Source organism: Diaphorina citri, unplaced genomic scaffold (genome assembly GCF_000475195.1).
Source record: "Diaphorina citri unplaced genomic scaffold, Diaci psyllid genome assembly version 1.1 scaffold119, whole genome shotgun sequence".
Classification (NCBI taxonomy): domain Eukaryota; kingdom Metazoa; phylum Arthropoda; class Insecta; order Hemiptera; family Psyllidae; genus Diaphorina; species Diaphorina citri.
Window position 1 is genome coordinate 195,405 of NW_007377556.1, and position 20,638 is coordinate 216,042.

Consider the following 20,638-nt stretch of genomic DNA (forward strand, 5'->3'; position numbering starts at 1 on the left):
GTAAAAGAACACTCAAATAAGCATCATTCAATAGGATAAGGAAAGTCGTGTGATGTTCACACCAGATTTTTTTCTTGTGGGAATCAAACCCAGGACCTTCTGCATGACAAGCAAGCATGGTAGGTACCCCCAAAAAATCTTAATCTCAAGGGGTGGAAATGGAAGTTTTTAACCCAAGTGTTGTCTTTTTGAATCAGAGTTGGTAGTTGGTAGGTCCATTTTATCTGGAACTCCAGTCCTGATTATCAAATTGACCTCAAACCAGTCATAGGTTTTTCAAGTCCTAATGCCCACCACTCTTGCTTTGGAACATATGTGGTGGGAAAAGCTTCAGACCTAGGTCTGTAAGAGAGTCTGAGAGACCTAGGTCTGAAGCTTTTTTGACTACTTGTGCTCAGATTGTTGGGTCTGTCTGATGGTCTGAGTTCTCAAAATTTTGGCTCCTATGTAAATTAGGTAATTACATATTTACAAAATTAAAAGCCTTTTCTACTCTCACCATGTAGTTTTGATAGCTTTGCACTTTTTTCTGTACCTACTCATTTTACTTACTTGTTCACATTTATTCATGGTGTTGGGTTTCAGCATTGTGTGGGGGTCATGGAGCCAACACCTGAAAATCAGCCTACCATAAGTTTATCTGATACTGATATTGCAGAGTTTAGTAAGTGTCTCATGCCTATTTGTATGCAAGTTTCCTAAGATGCATGTTTTTTGGTTTGCTTCATAGGTAGCTAGATTTTCAAAGGATTGGTAAATATTGTACTTAACTAACCCAGTCTTCAGTGTCAAATTGATTTGAACTTCAGCTTCTACACAAGTGCAGATAAATGAAAAACATCCAAAAAATGGATCAACATAAAGTCATAATGAGACTGAAGACTTGTGTAGAGTGTAGACTAATCTCTGCAATTCTATCAATAGAAAATAAGGAAAGTAAAAAAGGATCCCACTTTTTCCTTCCTCAGAAATACTTGCTTACTTCTCTACCTACAGAAGTATTTGTACCTAAGTACTCACATAAGTAATTTATCAAGTACAGAGTGCTGTGTGATGCCAAAATTCTTTGGCATATCTTGGTACATTATTATAGCATTTTAGTAGCATATTACTTACTTAAATAAGCACCTACTTACTTAAATTGGGGGTGTTGTTTTACCTTTGCAGAACAATTAAGAATCCCTTTTTGATTAATTTTATTAGACAGGGTGCATGCTAGACTGTAGCACAAGCTCGTCAGCAAAGACAACTGCACCAATGGTATCTTCTGCGCCACGCTACTCGAAGGGGATATGACTTATTCGTTTACCAACCTGGGCATCCAGTGTATGAAGAAGAAAGACATACAAGCGTAAATTGATTTGAACTTCAGCTTCTACACAAGTGCAGATAAATGAAAAACATCCAAAAAATGGATCAACATAAAGTCATAATGAGACTGAAGACTTGTGTAGAGTGTAGACTAATCTCTGCAATTCTATCAATAGAAAATATTGTCATCTTCTGTCAACAGCTCTTGGGTTTTGGGATAAAATTACGCAACAGTGAGTTGGACAAATAACAAAGTCAATTCAGCATGGGAAAAGCGTTCTCGTATTACTCAAGCCGCTAGCCGGCAGGATGGCTGCATCCCTTTGGCGTCATCATTTTCTGTCAACAGCTCTTGGGTTTTGGGATAAAATTACGCAACAGTGAGTTGGGCAAATAACAAAGTCAATTCAGCATGGGAAAAGCGTTCTCGTATTACTCAAGCCGCTAGCCGGCAGGATGGCTGCATCCCTTTGGCGTCGTGTATTAATTGGTCTCTAGGTAAATAATATCGAGTCCATCATAATTTAATTTATTCCATTTTATATATATTTTTTTCGATGCTCTTCTGTGACGCATTTATAAAATTCCCATAATTTTAATCAACCATTCTTGGAAACTAACGCAAGAGAAATCACTTTGGCGTCGGCGTACTTCATTTCTTGACGTCACTTTAACCCAACTTCGGATTATTACTTCTTTTCGTCCTCCTCAGCTCGGCATGAGTCATTCCGTTTCACAACAAAAATCCAGAGTAGCAAAATACTACAGACTTGTAATGATATATACGAGAGATGTGAACTGAGGGTGAGTCATTCATAAGCGCGTGACTCAAAAGTAACACAGGGTGTAAATGTAAAGGTTTGAAGTTCTCTGATACGAAAGTTTTTGATTGAGACTGCTTGGAGCGTAGCGCGTTTGCCTTGTAAGCTCTAGGTCGCGGGTTCGATTCTCGCCCGAGGCGGAGGTTCGTTCTCGGAACGGCTGGCTTTCTCCTATCCTGTTTTCCTTAGCAATTACAGTTCCCTCTATCAAACCTCTTGAAAAATTATTGAAGACCTGTTTTATGTTTGTCAGATAGAACTTGAACTTTACACCAAACAAATAAAGTGTTGTTCAAATCATTGACTAAATAGGTACAGAATGTAGGTAGATAATATTTTTATTGATTGATATCAGTACATAATAAAAATAAATTAATAACTATCAATAATCATACCTATTTACCTGGTATCCAATGCACCTACCTAATACCTACTCTTATTCCTTGTAATGAAATACCTAATCAAATTTTCGGAAAAAGCTCTGTATAACCTTGTAGAACGAAGCTCAAGTAATAATAATAAAATTAGGTACCTATTTCCTCCTTTTCGACTGCAACTTTACTACTTTAGTTTTGTGGGACATATTAGAACGAGTATTTAACACACTGTATCAATGTATCATCCAGAGGTACCTTAAGAAAGTATTATGCGGACAGATTATACCTACGTAATCTTTGGCAACTTTCGAAAGTTTCAATGAAATGTAAACAATGTTGCTATTGCGGATATGAGATGTTTTTTTAGTGATGTTAAAGTGATCTCTATGTTTCTATTTAATGGACAAGTCTTCGCGTTTGCCGTTAAAGTGTTTTACTTATCATTGTTGAAATGATAAAGTTTAATGGGGGATTAGATGTTTGAAGTGTTGAGATTTTTCTTCTGTCCTGGATAACCATAGGGAGTACCTATGTAAGTCGAGGTATAATGTAGAGAGAGCTAATGTAATAAACATCCACCAATCGCATATACACCTAACTATGGTATGTACCTACTTATTTCGACATCTACTTATAGGGCAATATCTATAAAGTCCATACCTACATAATAAATATGTTGTAATGACATGCTCTCCCTGATGTGGTATCCCAATAGGTACCTAAATGGAGGAGTTGCAATTGGGAAAATATTATCAATAATTTTGGTCGACCTATTATTGATATTATCAATAATAGGTCGAAATATTATCAATAATAGGTCGAAGTTGTGAAAAATCCAAATCTGAGGTCAAAACTCCGAAAAAGTAACTTTAAAAGGTCGAAAATTCAATTTTTAATTGAAGTTCTAATCAAAAAGTTCAAAGAGTTGTGACGTCAGATTTCACGTCAAAATGCGATTTATCTAGGTATCTAGAAGTCGTAGAAGAAAAAGAAAAATTCCGTTGGTCCTCATTTTTCCTGGTCTATGACTTTGAAACATCACCCAAGTAAGCGGTATTTGTACCTACTCACTTAATTTATCAAGTACAGAGTGCTGTGTGATGCCAAAATTCTTTGGGATATCTTGGTACATTATTATAGCATTTTAGTAGCATATTACTTACTTAAATAAGCACCTACTTACTTAAGTAAATTGGGGGTGTTGTTTTACCTTTGCAGAACAATTAAGAATCCCTTTTTGATTAATTTTATTAGACAGGGTGCATGCTAGACTGTACCTCCAATTTTGCCAAGTATGAATGATGCATGCCCATTTTCCATTAGGTAACACCTACTTATTTTTCAAAGCGCATCTCCTAATTTACGAACTATCAAGGTATCTAAGTAGTAGGAAAGGTTTACCTACCCTATTTATACCACCAAAATGAGACCTAAAAGTCCCTTTACTGTGTATTTCCCGTGTGGCTTAATAAATATTAAAAGTAGGGCTAGCCTTGTAAGCACTAGGTCGGGAGGTCGAACTTTCTACCAAACAGATACTTAAGGTTCGTTCTCGGAACGGCTGGCTTTCTCCTATCCTATCCTGCTTCTCTGGACGATAAGACCTCAGTTGTTACAGTTTCCTCCTCTAACTACCTAATTAGATATCCAATGAGTGTACTCAAAGAAAAAGGAAGATGATAAAAAATATTAAAGAAGCCGTAGGTTAGTTTGGGGCCATCAGATATTTGCGACAACGAGGCACAAACGTTTTGATGTAACAGAAATTGAAGCAGCTCATTTGATCAACTTTTTTCTTCTTATTTTTATCTTCTGACGTGTTTTGGCGGTTCGCCCATTAATATTTGGAGTTTGTATAGCCCCATGTTTTTAGGAGAAACAACATACAGTATCACTTTGTTCTATTATTCGCCGTAAAAACATGATTTTGTGTGCATTGGTTAAGATCTTAACATCTTTAAGCGAGGCGATGTTTGGACCGAAAGACGGTCACTTAAACACCTTACCGCCGGGTTCTAACAGGCCGCGTGGGCCCAGGACCTCCAGAAAACAGCTTTTTTCCACTCCCCTCTATCCTATGCGATTTCCATCCAGTCTTGGTTTCTGTGGGGGTTACTTCTCACTTGAACTAACTCATGGACCCTGGAACCTTTCCTTGTAGGGTTTTTCCTATCAACTGGGACTCTTAGCCCCGGAGAAAGTTCTAACCTCTACAGTCACATGTTATCTTTATACTGGTCCGTTTTTGGACGTCCTTCATGCATTTGTGCTTATGCAGAAGGCCTTCAAATAGCCTGTGACTGCAAACCTCGGGGTAAATATTATTGGGTAAAGTGAATAGGGATATGGGCTTAACTCCATACACAAAAAGCTCAGTCTGAGGCTTAGGTGTAGGGGCTAGACAGCCCTAAAGGATGGGTTAAGCTTCTACGAACGGGGATATGTAATTAGTAGGTACTAAATGGTTGAATATTCAATGGAGAACCTCCAAGACGTTCAATTATGTAAAAAAAAGAGGGAAGAGAGGAAGCAATTTAAGGGACGAGTGAAGATGCGAAGTGATGGTAGCGAATATCAGTCTGAAAATTTTAAAATAACACCGAGTGACAAGTATTAAAATGAAAACATTATTCTGAGAATTCTATTGGAAGGTGTTGGCAGGGCTCCATTTTATTCTTTGCTCGCCATGTCCTGGTTGACAAAATTGTACTCCACACTCGGCTAACGTTTGAAATTAGCCCGCTTTGTCTTCGTTTAATATTCAGAGTTCGACCCTTGCATGTATGTAATTTTCGCCTGAGATCTTGGAGGAGGATAGATATGTGTACAAAATGAGCGCTAGGTTGCGGGTTCGATTCCCTCCCGAGAACGATTAAGGTATCCTAAACGGATAAGTTTCATTCTCGGAACGGCTGACTTTTTCCTGTCCTGTCTTCCTTCTTTCTTCGATTTCGGGACGATAAGACCTTAGTAGTTACAGTTCCCTCTACTTACATAGTTAATGCGTCACATCAGATCCTAAAACGCGTAACTCACTCTTCAAGTCCCTGAAGGTACTTTTAAAGGGTTAGGATCTGACTCATTGACCTTATACCTAGTCCACTAAAAAGAGTGGTTCTTTTATGAAACTCACTCAATTCAGTCTTTACACATTTCTAGAGAATAAACACATACGGATTTCTTTGGAGAGGAGGGGGTCCGTAATCAAAGCGAGAAAGGAAGCTAGGAACAAAAGTACTTTTATCAGTAGTAGTTCATTTGCTTGTCATGGAAAAGGTCCCGGGTTCGATTGAAATAAATTTAATTAATCCTGTTGGCTCTATTGTTAACTCAGCTTAACTTCACACACAAAAAGCCCACTCTGAGGCTTAGGTGTAGGGGGAACTGCCCCAAGGGATGGGCTAAGCTTATACGAATCTAACCTAACATGTAGAACTGAAAGCATATCATACCTCATGCCCACTACTCAGACCATCAGACAGACCCAACAATCTGAGTATGAGTAGTCAAAAAAGCTTCAGACCTAGGTCTCTCAGACTCTCTTACAGACCTAGCTTTGAAGCTTTTCCCACCACACATGTTCCAACTGACTGATAGACTGCATGTGTGCATAAGTGATGGTCAGACCTAGGTCTGAAGCTTTTCCCACCACATATGTTCCAAAACATGAGTGGTGGGCATAAGGACTTGAAAAACCTATGACTGGTTCACGAGTAGTCAAAAAAGCTTCAGACCTAGGTCTCTCAGACTCTCTTACAGACCTAGCTTTGAAACTTTTCCCACCACACATGTTCCAACTGACTGATAGACTGCATCTGTGCATAAGTGATAGTCAGACCTAGGTCTGAAGCTTTTCCCACCACATATGTTCCAAAACATGAGTGGTGGGCATAAGGACTTGAAAAACCTATGACTGGTTTGAGGTCAATTTGATAATCAGGACTGGAGTTCCAGATAAAATGGACCTACCAACTACCAACTCTGATTCAAAAAGACAACACTTTGGTTAAAACCTTCCATTTCCACCCCCTGAGATTAAGATTTTTTGGGGGTACCTACCATGCTTGCTTGTCATGCAGAAGGTCCTGGGTTTGATTCCCACAAGAAAAAGAAATGTACCTACTTACTTGTATTTTGTTAGCAAATAAGTACATATTTCAATTCAATTATTACTCAAGGAAACTTTCTTGTAATGGGTAGGTACCTATTGTACCTCTTCTTGCCCATCTGACAAACAATTCTTGAGTGCTAACCAAGTACCAATGCTCATTGCTCTAAAGCACATTCTTTAAAAATCATAGCTCTCCAAGAATAGAAAAGTTTGGTCAGAAACTTTCCACCCTTGCAGGGATTTGTAAACCAAATCTCCTGGTTATAGGTCAGTGTTTTTTTATCACTTGGCTACAGAGGTGGGCCAATAAAAGACATGAGTACCTAAAACATAATCTTCCAGTGAGTGATGTTTTTACTGGACAATTATCGTGAACTTTATCTTTATCTTCAAGAGAACCCACACTCCTATCTTTCCATAACCCAAAAACAACCTGTTGCTCTTATCACTAATATCTATTTCACCATTTCAAGTAAAATATTGTTATTCATTCCTGAACATTCATAGGTACCTATTATGCAATCAAACCAATTGTCAACTTACCACAAGATAAGAAGATAGAAGAGTTTTTATTGAATAATAGCACCAACACAAATGAGTCTCCCTGAAGGTACTTTTAAAGGGTTAGGATCTGACTCATTGACCTTATACCTAGTCCACTAAAAAGAGTCGTTCCTTTATGAAACTCACTCAATTCAGTCTTTACACATTTCTAGAGAATAAACACATACGGATTTCTTTGGAGAGGAGGGGGTCCGTAATCAAAGCGAGAAAGGAAGCTAGGAACAAAAGTACTTTTATCAGTAGTAGTTCATTTGCTTGTCATGGAAAAGGTCCCGGGTTCGATTGAAATAAATTTAATTAATCCTGTTGGCTCTATTGTTAACTCAGCTTAACTTCACACACAAAAAGCCCACTCTGAGGCTTAGGTGTAGGGGGAACTGCCCCAAGGGATGGGCTAAGCTTATACGAATCTAACCTAACATGTAGAACTTGGTCTTGATTCACTCGTTGATTTTGTCTTCCAGTTAATTTGATGCAATCGCAAAGGGAAAAATCGTGTGGGATTTTTCCCAGCCGCACCAATATTTCCTGGTCACGAGCCGCCCAAAACTTATCACCCCCTCCCACAACGCTGTTCATAGCTATGTTCTCGCACATGATTTGAAAGTTGTTTTTATTTATTTTTCTTTCAGTTCAAATTTTTATCCCGCTCGAGAAGCTTCGGCCGATAGATGCAAAGTTCTACGTTTTAATTTTATTTAACAAATTAATTACCTACCTATCATTATTTTATTTATTTTCAATTAATTAAAATTACCTACCTGTAAAACGTGCCGGTTACCTAGATTATGATATCAAATTTTGTGTGCTGATTTCTTGTGCAACTTTTTTGGATACCCACCTACTACTTACCAGTGGATCTTCTCTTCGTACCAAGAAATTAATGGAGACACTCATTTGTGTTGGTGCTATTATTCATTAAAAACTCTTCTATCTTCTTATCTTGTGGTAAGTTGACAATTGGTTTGATTGCATAATATATAGGTAGGTACCTATGAATGTTCAGGAATGAATAACAATATTTTACTTGAAATCGTGAAGTAAATATTAGTGATAAGAGCAACAGGTTGTTTTTGGGTTACTGAAAGATAGGAGGAGTGTGGGACCTCTTGAAGATAAAGATCACGATAATTGTCCAGTAAAAACATCACTCACAGGAAGATTGTGTTCTAGGTACCCATGTCTTTTATTTGGCCCACCTCTGTAGCCAAGTGATAAAAAAACACTGACCTATAACCAGGAGATTTAGTTTACAAATCCCTGCAAGGGTGGAAAGTTTCTGACCAAACTTTTCTATTCTTGGAGAGCTATGATTTTTAAAGAATGTGCTTCAGATGGGCAAGAAGAGGTACAATAGGTACCTACCCATTACAAGAAAGTTTCCTTGAGTAATTGAATTGAAATATGTATTTGCTAACAAAATACAAGTAAGTAGGTATATTTTTACTTTCCTTATCCTATAGGAAGGAAAGTAATGTAATCGGGTCAAATTTTCGATGGTCAGATTTTAGTGCCAAAACACGTTGCAATCGCAAGTGGATCAGAGCATGGACTCAGTACAATCACGACTAGACGCCTCTAGAAGACCTTACATAGAAATACTGGAGCAGCCCAAGTCCAAAGTTCGGTTCCGGTATGAGTGTGAGGGGAGGTCTGCAGGATCCATCATGGGTGCCAACTCAACTCTCGAATGCAAATCGTACCCTAAAATCATGGTAAGAATACAACCGAGATGCTACCTAGGTGTCAAAGAAGGAGGGCCTGCTTAGGCCAGCCACTCACTATCAGGTATCTGGTAGACCTGACAGCCGAACCTGATCAGGTGTACCTGTCAGGTCTACCCGTTAGTGAGTAGTCGGCCTTGGTTAGCTTGGAGTTTAGCGCGTCTGCCTTGTAAGCGCTGGGTCGCGAGGGTCATAAGATTATAACTTCCAAGTCGTTTTTGCGTCAAACCCCTCCATTGTCAACTTTTTTCTATCATTTCAGATCAGGAATTACGTAGGCGACGCTCACCTCGTAGTGTCCTGTGTAAGCAAAGACAGTCCTTACCGTTCTCACCCACACAAGCTCGTCAGCAAAGACAACTGCACCAATGGCATATTCTGCGCCACGCTACTCGAAGGGGATATGACTTATTCGTTTACCAACCTGGGCATCCAGTGTATGAAGAAGAAAGACATACAAGCGTTTAGACTGTACCTCCAATTTTGCCAAGTATGAATGATGCATGCCCATTTTCCATTAGGTAACACCTACTTATTTTTCAAAGCGCATCTCATACAAGCGTCCCTTCAACAGCGAGAAAAACAGCGCGTGGACCCTTTTGGGCGTAAGTAAAATAGAATATACCTTGGTTTATACAGCCAGAATGAGACTGATAAGTCCCTTGAATCTCGCAGTCTAAATAATAATAATAATAGTAATAATGGATTTTTTATTCAATTATGTACTCTTTTACAATAATCTTCTGCTATTCCATTAAGTACATGACTTACTTTTGTCTTTGGGACAGAAGAAATTTATAGTTACATCTTGTGACTTGTGATTTTTTCTTTAATCCCTCTAATGTCTAATATAATTAGAGATTTTTCTTTCGCTTCCCTTTCTTTTAGTACCTATCTACAATAGATTTCTTTTAAAGAGGATTAACTGTTTTAATGCTCCATTCGGCGACAAGCTACCCGCCTCCTCAAACTAACCTCACCCAGCTTGTGCGAGGCCGAGAAAACTGGGAACTGGTGTATTCAACGTGCTCTTGCGTCTGACTGATTTTTTGATTTGTTTCCCATTTCAGTGGGTTTCAACAACAGGGATAATCTTGATTTGAACGCCGTGAGACTCTGCTTTCAAGCGTATCTGCCCAAGGATAAGGACAACGTTATTAAACTTGAGCCTGTCGTGTCAGATATTATCTATGATGCAAGTAAGTGGAAACAAATAGATCAAAATGAATTATTTTCCCGATAACTATTGAATTTTTCCCACTTGATTCCCAATAGATTAATGTGTATTATTGATTTTTTTTTTTCAATTTGATTTCCAAATATGTAGATTAATGCGTCCTGCGGTAGCATTTCACTAACTGTTCTTGGTATTTTTTTTTACCTTTTCCTAAAGCTGTTTTTATGGTTCTATATAAGATTATAAGAAGCAAAAGATATACTCACTAAACTTTTTTTTTTAATTTAGATGTACAAAAAAAGAACTGTAAATGATCAATCTGTACCGTCTTGTTTCAGAAACCTACTCAGATCTGACAATTCACACTTTGTCCCATGTGTCTGCTCCTGTAGTAGGAGACATGAAGATGATCATACTCTGTGATAAGGTCAACAAGGATGATATAGAAGTTCGTTTCTATGAAGAGCAGGATGGTGTAGTAGTATGGGATGAAAGAGTGAAAACTCTCGAGGTACACAAACAGTATGCTATAGTCCTCAAAACACCGGCCTACAAATCTTTCGAGATCAATGATCCAGTACATGTGAAAATACAACTAGTAACCAAGAAGGACATTTCAGAACCTTACAACTTTATGCTCACACCACTAGACTCAGGTAGGCCCATCTTCTGGAGGTATAGGAAAAACAAAGCCCAGCCTTTGGCTCTTGTTAATCTATTCCAGAACACCATGACACAGTTTGTACCCGGGGAGGAGAAGAAAATCAGTCAGGATGAACAGATAGTGAGTGCAGAACCCATCAAGGAGAAGGAGAATGATTATGCGCGCGTTGATAAATCTGTTAACATCAACATGAAACCCCATGTGACGTTTAGCCAGCATGACACTGACATGGAAACAAATCAAGTACCAGATGTTCTATTTGATACAAAAGAGAAAATAGATGAGCGATTTGAAGAACTTCTCAATGAAGTATCTAATCTAAAAGATACATTGGAAGAGAAGAATGATTTCCTTCTCATTGAAGACAGTAACAATGCAGTTATTACGCTGGATGAATTGGATGACTTGAATAATAATGTGAATGAATCAAGTGTTACTATAGAAGAGGTCCATGAGTTTCCTAAGGAGCACTTGGGTCAGCGTACAGAAGGCTATGGTAGCTACTCTAGCTTACAGTTGGCTATGAAGAACCAATATTTCATTGATAGGAATAGTGGAGGTGAATGTTATGAGGATGTTCTTCCTCCTCAAGACATACCGACACCTCCCCCAGAGGTAGCAACACCACCTGTGAAGCCAGTAGCACTATCTAATGTGAAGGTAGTCATACCTCCCGCCTCCAAGGTAACAACACCTCCCCCTCGGCCTCCATCACACACCAAACCTAACCTGGCTACACTGCAGCGGAAATCCACAAGTGATAAGTTTGATAGTGTGTCCACACATGATGACAACATTCCTCCTCTCCCTCCTAAGAGATCACGCAAGTCTGGTCTGGATAAAAATCTACCGCCTGTACCCAAGTACAAGAGTTTCTTTCATAAGCTTTTCTTCAAATCCAAAAGTAAAAGCAAACCGGCTACTCCCCGTGAGAGAAGTTTGTCTATAGACTCCCGCAAGGTGGGGGGAGGGGGATCTATTAATGATGACGTTATGCTGACTGAGGCAGAACATTACGCTTTGTATACAAGTGTAGCACCTCATGCTACTCAATCAGAATTCGATGAAGCTTCCTTCTATTATAGTCCAGTGGAAGGACTTGCTACAAAATAAAACAACCAATGTGATACATAGCTTGTGAAACATAGTTATGTGACGTCACACTACATACTTATGACATCTTACTGGGGTGTCTGGATATAGAACTGATTGACATGCGGTTCTAACCTTTTCAGTGGAAAATGCGAACACCTGATACACAATAAATTTCAAGACTTAAGTACATATGTACTTATGTTCTCGGAATCTAGGCATAAACGCTCATTTGGTCTAGACTTGAGGAAAGAGATCTAGTCAACTTCTAGTCATTTTAAATGAGGTGCTCCTTAGTCAATGGTCACCCCGAAATCATTTGACACTTTATTTTATCATATACCTAGTTATGTAAGTTATGTTAGAGTCTGTTACAATTTTCTACTTTTTTGTTTGCCATATATTTATTTAAATATATTTTTATTTAAGTTCAAAAAGACTTTCTCCTAATATTGATCATTTTCTGTTTTTTAGACGATGATGTAATGCGAAAAAAACGGAAGGTTGGCACTGAATATTTCCAGGATTTAAAGAACAATACAGATCCTGAGTGTGAGTTTCTGATGGATATTTTTATGGTGATGGGTCGCATGATTAGCTCCAATTTAAATTTAAAAGTTTCTTCTAAATTCTTACGGTGTATTTTTTATTCATACTAGAAATGGGTTTTATTATCATTTTTTTTTCTTTCATTTTGGGTATTGGCCTTAAGAGACAATTATTGTTTTTGGACCAGCAAGATATTTTCCTTCCTTTTTTAGGGATCATTCTTATAGCTTTGGTATCTTATTGTAAATCTCAAGTTGGAGAAGAATATTTTTTCCTCCAAAGACTTTTTTGGTTACGTGGTTGACAAATGAAATGCGGGCACATTCTCTTTGACGTATGTATCTTCACATGAATGCTGCAGCCGTGAGAAGGAGGGTGATGGAAATTTTTGGTGAACAAATGTATTTTAATCTTTTCATTCCTCTATTATTGGTGGTCTTTTTTGATGTAAATATTTAGATAACGCTTACTCAAGAGACTTCTATTTCCTTGGATCAACATAATTGGGATATTTTAGTGCAAACATTTATACCAAAGGTATGTCTACGGTAGAGTGTTCTGTAGTGGTTTTTTGTTCCTTTAGTTTTGTTGTATTGACGTTTTACTGTGATTCATTGTGATGATTATTGTTTCCTTCCTTTAGTAACTAACATGAGATTTTTTTTTTTAGCTTTGCATTATCTTTGGAATTTTTGTAATGCATGCTTATTAAAAACGACATTTTTTCGTTTGGTATTGCCTAATTTACTTTATTCTGTATGAATATACATAACTCTATATTGCCTATTCAACTGTCACCGTACCTACTGGTGAAACAACTGATGAAACGAAGTAAGGTCTAAGTTTTTACTCCGAGATTGTTCTTTTGATCTGTTTGTGTATTCCGTGATAACACTTAAGAGACAATTATTGTTTTTGGACCTGCAAGATATTTTCCTTCCTTTTTTAGGGATCATTCTTATAGCTTTGGTATGTTATTGTAAATCTTAAGTTGGAGAAGAATATTTTTTCCTCCAAAGACTTTTTTGGTTACGTGGTTGACAAATGAAATGCGGGCACATTCCCTTTGACGTATGTATCTTCACATGAATGCTGCAGCCGTGAGAAGGAGAGTGATGGAAATTTTTGGTGAACAAATGTATTTTAATCTTTTCATTCCTCTATTATTGGTGGTCTTTTTTGACGTAAATATTTAGATAACGCTTACACAAGAGACTTCTATTTCCTTGGATCAACATGATTGGGATATTTTAGTGCAAACATTTATACCAAAGGTATGTCTACGGTAGAGTGTTCTGTAGTGGTTTTTTGTTCCTTTAGTTTTGTTGTATTGACGTTTTACTGTGATTCATTGTGATGATTATTGTTTCTTTCCTTTAGTAACTAACATGAGATTTTTTTTTTTTTTAGCTTTGCACTATCTTTTGAATTTTTGTAATGCATGCTTATTAGAAACGACATTTTTTCGTTTGGTATTGCGTATTGCCTAATTTACTTAATTCTGTATGAATATACATAACTCTATATTGCCTATTCAACTGTCACCGTACCTACTGATGAAACAACTGATGAAACGAAGTAAGGTCTAAGTTTTTACTCCGAGATTGTTCTTTTGATCTGTTTGTGTATTCCGTGATAACACTTAAACAGTTGGTCGGATTTTAACTGTTTACTCATATTCAACACGTTCTTGAAATCTTTTTTGAGTTTTCACTAGTATTCTCATTTAAGATCCTACTAATTAAATAAGAGTGTTTTGTACGATTTTATTTAATCCTATCTTATTTATTCTCTTGAGTTTTCACTAGTATTCTCATTTAAGATCCTACTAATTAAATAAGAGTGTTTTGTACGATTTTATTTAATCCTATCTTATTTATTATACCTACAATTAATTTAATTCTAACCATTTTACCGCTCGGGGCAGATTTTATCCTACACTGATAATGTTCGTTCTCGGAATTGCTGGCTTTCTCCTATTCCTGCCTTTCTTCTCTCTTCGATTTCGGCATGATGAGACTTAGCAGTTACAGTTCTCTCTATCAAACCTCTTTTAAAATAAAAAACCTTCACACTGTGTCATAAACAAAATCTATAATTTTTTTTCTCCATTTCCAGTGAAGAAAAAACGCAAGCGACCGTCCTCTTCTTCCCAGTCTCTGAAAGTAGAACAACCAGACCAGCAATATCATTACCTGAGCCCCAGCCCTGTCCCCGGGACTAGTGGTCTGTCCCCCTATCATCCCCATAGTTCCAGAACTCCGTCCCCTTCCTTCGCCTCTCAGTATCGACCCAATGTGTATCAGCAACCTTTCTCACCAGAATCAGCAAGCTCGCAAGGTATGTCCGCCTCCTAATTTTCTGTAAAATTCATGGAGTATTTCTGGAATAGTAATTTCATTCCGGGAAAAGTATGAACCCTGATGTAATAATCACTAGGCGAGGATTGAACCAGCACTTTTTTAAAGAGGTTTGATAGACTGCCTCGTAGTGGACAAGATGGTCGCCTGGTAAACAGGAGGGCGTGGGCTCGATCCCAGTCGAGGCATGGAATTTAATCCTCACATTTTGAGAATTTAACCACAATAATAGTAGTAGCCTACTGCGAGAGTAAAAGGACTTTTTAGTCCTATGCGAGCAGTATAAATAAGCTTCATATTGTTATTATACTCTGAGTATTATAAAAAGAAATATTTTTTACCTATTATTTTCTTCTTCTATTTTTCAGCTGTATTCGTCAATGCCCCAGCATCTCACATTTACACAACGTCCCCGGATCACTCCATCCCCTACCCCATCTCACCTCACAACAATCCAGTCTATGTACCTGATCAAACACCACCCCCTGGTAGGAAACTTTCAACAGGGTTAGGTAGCGCGCAACACAGGACTTGCAGAAACGAACAACTTTACCGATTTAGATAAACTTAGGTAGATTGACTGATTTAGATAAAGATTGACTGATTTAGATAAACTTAGGTAGATTGACCGATATAGATAAGCGTGGAAGGGATGTTTAAAAAGTGTTGAAATACATGTGCTTTTTTATTTTTTATGAATGTCTAGTTTTGTCACGAAGTTCGATTCCTACTGTAGTGCAGGTCATGCTCCAATCAAATAGCTCAAAATTTGGGGACACGTACTTCGCTACGGGAAGAATATTTTCGGGAATCAAACGCAGGCCTCTGGAATACAGTCCTGTGGCTTTGATCTGACAGGTTTTACTGGGATCTATGGGTCATTTTAAGGGTGGTCTACTCTCTATTTTTTTCTATGTATCGGTAGTTTTCTCTAAACAAGTCGGACAGACAAACAAACACAAACAAACATACCCCCTTTCTCTTTTATACATAGAGATGGTTCGATCTTGCAGGTGCGGACCTGAACTACACAAACATCACCAACATGGATACTCATGAAACATCTTCTTATAGAACTGAACGTTGTTATAGAACCGAACAAGATAGCCTCAACGAAGTTGACTCCGCGGACTTGCTAAATCCCGAACAACTTTCGCAGAATCTGCACGAAAGTCTGATCATTTCCGAGAACCCGAACATGAGTGACAGTTTGACCAACATCGCTAATCAGGCGTTCAACAACATGACAGCTGGTAAGTCAGTACCTGCCTCGGTGGTGTAGTGGTCAAGGCGCTCGCCTGATAAACAGGACGGCGTGGGTTCAATCCCAGCCGAGGTATGGAATATTATCCTCAATATAATTTGAGACTTTAACCACAATAATAGTAGTAGCCTACTGCTGGAGTAAAGTGACTTTTAAGTCCTATGCGAGCAGTATAAATAAGCACTATTGTTATTATTACACGTGGTAGAGAACCGCCTGTTCAATTCCGCTCTGAGACTTAAAGTCCGATACTTACTCTACGACAATTTGATCTTTCGAAAATAAGAAGAAAATAGGTCTTCACTAGTATTAATTAGTATTTGACATGGTATCCCGTTTCCAAAGTTTATTTGATCTTTCGACAGATCTTTGCATGTGTACGCGATATTCGTTCAAATTTCACTCGTTTAGACTTGAACTTTGAGCAAATATTGCGTACAGTCGTACACACGATTGTCGAAAAACCAGGTTAGAATACCAAGTTGGGTCACAAATAATTGCAATGATGTTGCAGTGCGTTGTAAAAAAAAAACTAGTTTAGAATCGTTTAAATTGATGACTTTTATTGCATATACGAGTATTTACTTGTCAAAATAACGTAATTCTTTCTCTTCTTGAATTACAGATGTGGACTAAACGAAACAGAAGTGAAAACAAAAGACACGTTTATAACACCATACAATACTCATCTCTCATCTCAACTCAAATGTCACTACCTCATCATGGCCACTGGAGAACAAACATACATTTAGTCCACTTGAATCAGGTTTGAACTTTAGAATTAAGTATTCAATTTGTTTCCTTCATATGTGTTATGTAGGTGTACGAGTAGCTAGTCGCTACAGTGAGACATTCTTTTACTTTTACCTGTTCCGGGCTTTGATTCGGATTCTGGATCGAAATAAATCCCAGCGAAACTCGCATTTCATTGCAGATATTTCAACGGGTTACTTTCTTGTGAAAAAATTACTTAATTGTCAATTTTCGCATTTTTTACAACTTTCTTGTGTTCTCGATCACTTAGTACCTGAATGGGGTATATTTTTTTCTCTTCTTGCCCATCACGGACGTCTTACGAGATGGGCATGCTGTGACACAGACAAAGGAGTCTAATACAGCAGTTGTTTCATCGCTACCTACCAATTAAAAGTAGTGGTGAAACTCTCAACTTTAGTGATTTTTTACATGGTTTTTTCTTTCTCAACTTCCCTCGATCTTTAGTATTATTATATTGTACCAAGTATTCTAGCATAGAAAAGTAATATTTTTATGTATTAATTGTATTATATATAGTAGAAATTATTATTATTTACCTGTGCAAAATTTGTTGCTAGTGATTGGGTAACTTTTGTACCCACCCATTCCACTGACTTTGTTTAATGTTTGTAATTAAATTTTATACTCTATTATTTTTAAGATGCTTTTCTATTTTTTTTTCTACCATTAAGAAGTGTTATTGTAGTTCTAAACTACCTCTTTAAAACTAGGGAAAGCCCCAGGATATGCTAAACTGTGCAATAGGTGAAGAAATTTGTAGTTTTAATTTTAAAGCATATTTATTATTGTTAATTTAATTTTGTTTTTTTAAATATTTCTTGTAAGAAATTTATTGTTGATCTTTCAGAAATTATTTGTTAAATATTTACTACCAATACCATTGAACAAAAAAGGTTTAATATTATTGATTATTTATTTACACTGCTCAAATGAGACTGAAAAGTCCCTTTACCCCAGACGTTATTGTGGGCAAATTCATAACAAATGGTTATGGTTCAGTGACCTGTAGAACTCACTTAGAGAGTTAAACGAAACTTTACGAATTTCAACCAAATAACCAAACAACCTTTTTTGCTGATATTTCGACCAGCTCTTCGCTTGTTCTGTCCAGGATTAGTGGACCCTAAAATAGCCAACATTTGACCAAACGGTCACCAGTTCAGGTACTTACCAACCTCACACGACGTAGCTTAACTTCACTGTGTTCCTCATGTAGGTACTCTTTTTCCCTTTGTGGTATTCGCATTATTTGACTGTTCTCATTCCCCTCCCTATAAGATATTTTACTTTTTTATTATTTTTTAAAAATATACAAGCCAAGAAGTTGGTAAAATATTGTACAAATCAATATAATATATTATCTAGTTTACAAAATTTGTTTTTAAAAAATAAAGAGATCAAAATGATTTTATACAGAAATACAATTACATTTACAAGTTTCTTTGGTTTGTTCTAACCTTGACTGATTTAGACATATGTAGATTGAACAATATTAATAAGATGGGTTGACATTTGTATCAGGTCCATGGATAGTAATTAGTAAATAATAAAAGTCCCAATATGCTGTAACTACAAAAATAAAGCAGACAGTACTTTGCCAAATAATGTCTTTCTGTTACATACTTGGCTACAATGAAATAAGTGAGAGGGCTTGAAGAGAGTAGCATTCGAGTAGAAACTTGTACATGAATACACAAGAAACAAAACAAACTGAGAAAGAAAGCATGTAAATAGTAGCTAAAGAGAAAAGAACACTTGAAATGTTTTGCATTGTAGTGGTTGATTTTAAATACTTGACCATTAGCTAATAATTTTATTTTCTTGGACTTAATAAAATATTCGTAAGCTGCATGGAAGATTAATAACAAGATGGGTGCAGCTAATAAAAAATTGGGGATTTGCTTGAACTGAAAATATCTGAGAAAGCCAACATTCCAATAATGTCTCTGAACATAGCTGTAAGGGAACTCATAGCTAGAACAATAACTACCTCGAGATGTACCTGGCAAGACATAATTGTGTTTAACACCATGTGAAATTACATGAGAGTTGGATATGGAAAGATTAGAATTTTGTGGATCACAAAACAGTGAACGAGTTGTGTTCTGATAAAATATGAACGGTGCTATAATGAAACCAATAGCAAAGAATAGACATATGGAATTCCACAAAAGGGACCAGTAGGGAATTTTCTTCTTTTTGATCTGTAAGCAACTTACAAAGAGATGCATATATTTGTGAATGATAAATCCTACATTTAATATTCCATTAGAACGTGTTGCCACAGAGAAAGCAAAAAAGATGCATCCTTTAAAATTCCAAGAGTCATACAGAGATAGGATGCCTAGAAATGAAGTCAAGGAGAACAAAGCTTCTGAGTAAGGAGCTATGAAAAATACACGAGATGGATTCAATATGAATAGGACAACTACGATAGAAGAAAAATTGAAATTCTTGTTACTAACTATGAGTGCTAGTTTGTAGATGACCAAAGTAGATAAAGAAAAACATATAAAATTGATGAGTATGGCACTAAGAAGAAAACAAGATGATGTATTCAGACTGTGAAAAGTTACATGATAAATAACAAAGGCCACACAGTGCACCAACTTTGGGAATAGAGGAAAGAATGCTATTGTGTTCTCATAAGAGTAGCCAAACTGAGCTATGTGTAAGAAGTAAACTGCATCCCACCTGACAAATGGAGATAATATAGTATCAATGACAACATCAGTAGGAGACTGAGGTTCAATGATTTGAATTTTTTGAAACACCCCATCAGGAGTGTGATCTGGTATGAAATTATTGAGGATCCATTGTATCAAGATGAGGAGAAGTTGGGATTGGAATGACAGATTCAAAATAAATGTTGAGCTCCATTGTTTCTTGGGTTGTATTTTGTGGGATATAAAATCTAACAGTGTCATTTTAATTCAATATGAAATTTTCTCGTGATCTATTAGCAAGCAGTACCTTTTCTCCCTCTTACACACAATCAACAGGTCCACAGGTGTGTTAAATCTAGAAAAGAAAGAAAAGGAGGAATAATTAATATCCATGTTTCAAACCATTGGAAAAAAAAAAAAAAAAAAAAAAAAAAAAAAAATTTTTTTCCTTTTTTTTTTTAAAATAACCCACTTTCCCCCAAAAAAAAAAAAAAAAATGTTCTTGCATTCTATTTTTAACATATACCTACTTACCTACATTTTATGAAGTAACATGGGACATGTCATTGTACTGATGTTAGTACAGTAGGTGCCTACTTGTTGGCTTGAAACTTGAGCCATTGGGGTGGTTTGGGCTGACATTTGGTTTTGGCCACAAAATTTTGCAAGTGGATGCCCTGTGCACCCAACTTTTGCTATTTTTTTAATTGGGAAATTTCAGGCTGGTATCCTCCCTGTTTCAAGTCCCCCAGCTAGACTGAGCTGGTCTACTCCCTGTTTAAAGTTTCCCAGCCAGATCTTTTAACCACTGTACTAAAAAATATTATCTTAATGTAAGGTTGTAGAATTTATCATAAGTCAAATTTTCTAAACTTACCATTTAGACACCAACTTCTTACAGAGAGTGATTGAGACATAATTTCAGATTAATCCAATCTGTATGTAGTCTCCAGCTTAGAGGAGCTTTTGGCTTTTGAGCTTATTCAATTTTTCGTCTTAACGTCTTATCAAATTTTTTTTTTTTTTGAAGAGGTTTGACAGAGGGAACTGTAACTGCTATGGTCTTATCGTCCCGAAATCGAAGAGAGAAGGAAGACAGGATAGGAAAAAGCCAGCCGTTCCGAGAACGAACATTATCCCATCAGCTTAGTTGGTAGGATAAAATCCGCCCGGGCGGATTT

General features: G+C 37.0%; 2 protein-coding genes across 4 annotated transcripts; one reads left to right on the top strand and one right to left on the bottom strand.

The window, feature by feature from the left end:
- Positions 1 to 566: 566 nt before the first annotated feature.
- On the top strand, positions 567 to 18,061 carry LOC103524782 (embryonic polarity protein dorsal-like). Of its 3 annotated transcripts, XM_017449740.2 has the most exons (12): positions 573 to 664; positions 7,649 to 7,657; positions 8,709 to 8,899; positions 9,171 to 9,361; positions 9,461 to 9,513; positions 9,979 to 10,107; positions 10,424 to 10,741; positions 12,316 to 12,393; positions 14,509 to 14,730; positions 15,119 to 15,238; positions 15,764 to 16,003; positions 16,640 to 18,061. In XM_017449740.2, exons 1-12 carry the CDS (start codon positions 601 to 603, stop codon positions 16,648 to 16,650), a joined length of 1,626 nt encoding a protein of 541 aa, XP_017305229.1. In that variant the 5' UTR covers positions 573 to 600; the 3' UTR covers positions 16,651 to 18,061. The 3 variants fall into 3 exon arrangements, with proteins under 3 accessions (XP_017305228.1, XP_017305229.1, XP_026675878.1); XM_017449739.2 differs by lacking the exons at positions 12,316 to 12,393; positions 14,509 to 14,730; positions 15,119 to 15,238; positions 15,764 to 16,003; positions 16,640 to 18,061 and having other exon boundaries at positions 567 to 664; positions 10,424 to 12,278; XM_026820077.1 differs by lacking the exons at positions 573 to 664; positions 7,649 to 7,657; positions 12,316 to 12,393; ... (2 more) ...; positions 15,764 to 16,003; positions 16,640 to 18,061 and adding an exon at positions 7,816 to 8,141 and having other exon boundaries at positions 10,424 to 12,276.
- LOC103524771 (GPI mannosyltransferase 2) lies at positions 17,594 to 20,543 on the bottom strand. Its single transcript, XM_008489803.3, has 2 exons — positions 20,335 to 20,543; positions 17,594 to 19,812 (listed from the first exon to the last, which is right to left on the bottom strand). The coding sequence occupies exon 2, from the start codon at positions 19,716 to 19,718 to the stop codon at positions 18,309 to 18,311; it is 1,410 nt and encodes a 469-aa protein (XP_008488025.1). The 5' UTR covers positions 19,719 to 19,812; positions 20,335 to 20,543; the 3' UTR covers positions 17,594 to 18,308.
- Positions 20,544 to 20,638: the final 95 nt, after the last annotated feature.

What these genes read in the sequence shown, in the direction of transcription:
- LOC103524782 (XM_017449739.2), top strand. Translation starts at nt 601, where the DNA reads ATGGAGCCAACACCTGAAAATCAGCCTACCATAAGTTTATCTGATACT. An exon ending in GCGCGTGGACCCTTTTGGGC is followed by an intron (nt 9,514 to 9,978) that starts GTAAGTAAAATA and finishes TTCCCATTTCAG; the next exon opens with TGGGTTTCAACAACAGGGAT. An exon ending in AGATATTATCTATGATGCAA is followed by an intron (nt 10,108 to 10,423) that starts GTAAGTGGAAAC and finishes GTCTTGTTTCAG; the next exon opens with AAACCTACTCAGATCTGACA.
- LOC103524771 (XM_008489803.3), bottom strand. Translation starts at nt 19,718, where the DNA reads ATGACACTGTTAGATTTTATATCCCACAAAATACAACCCAAGAAACAA.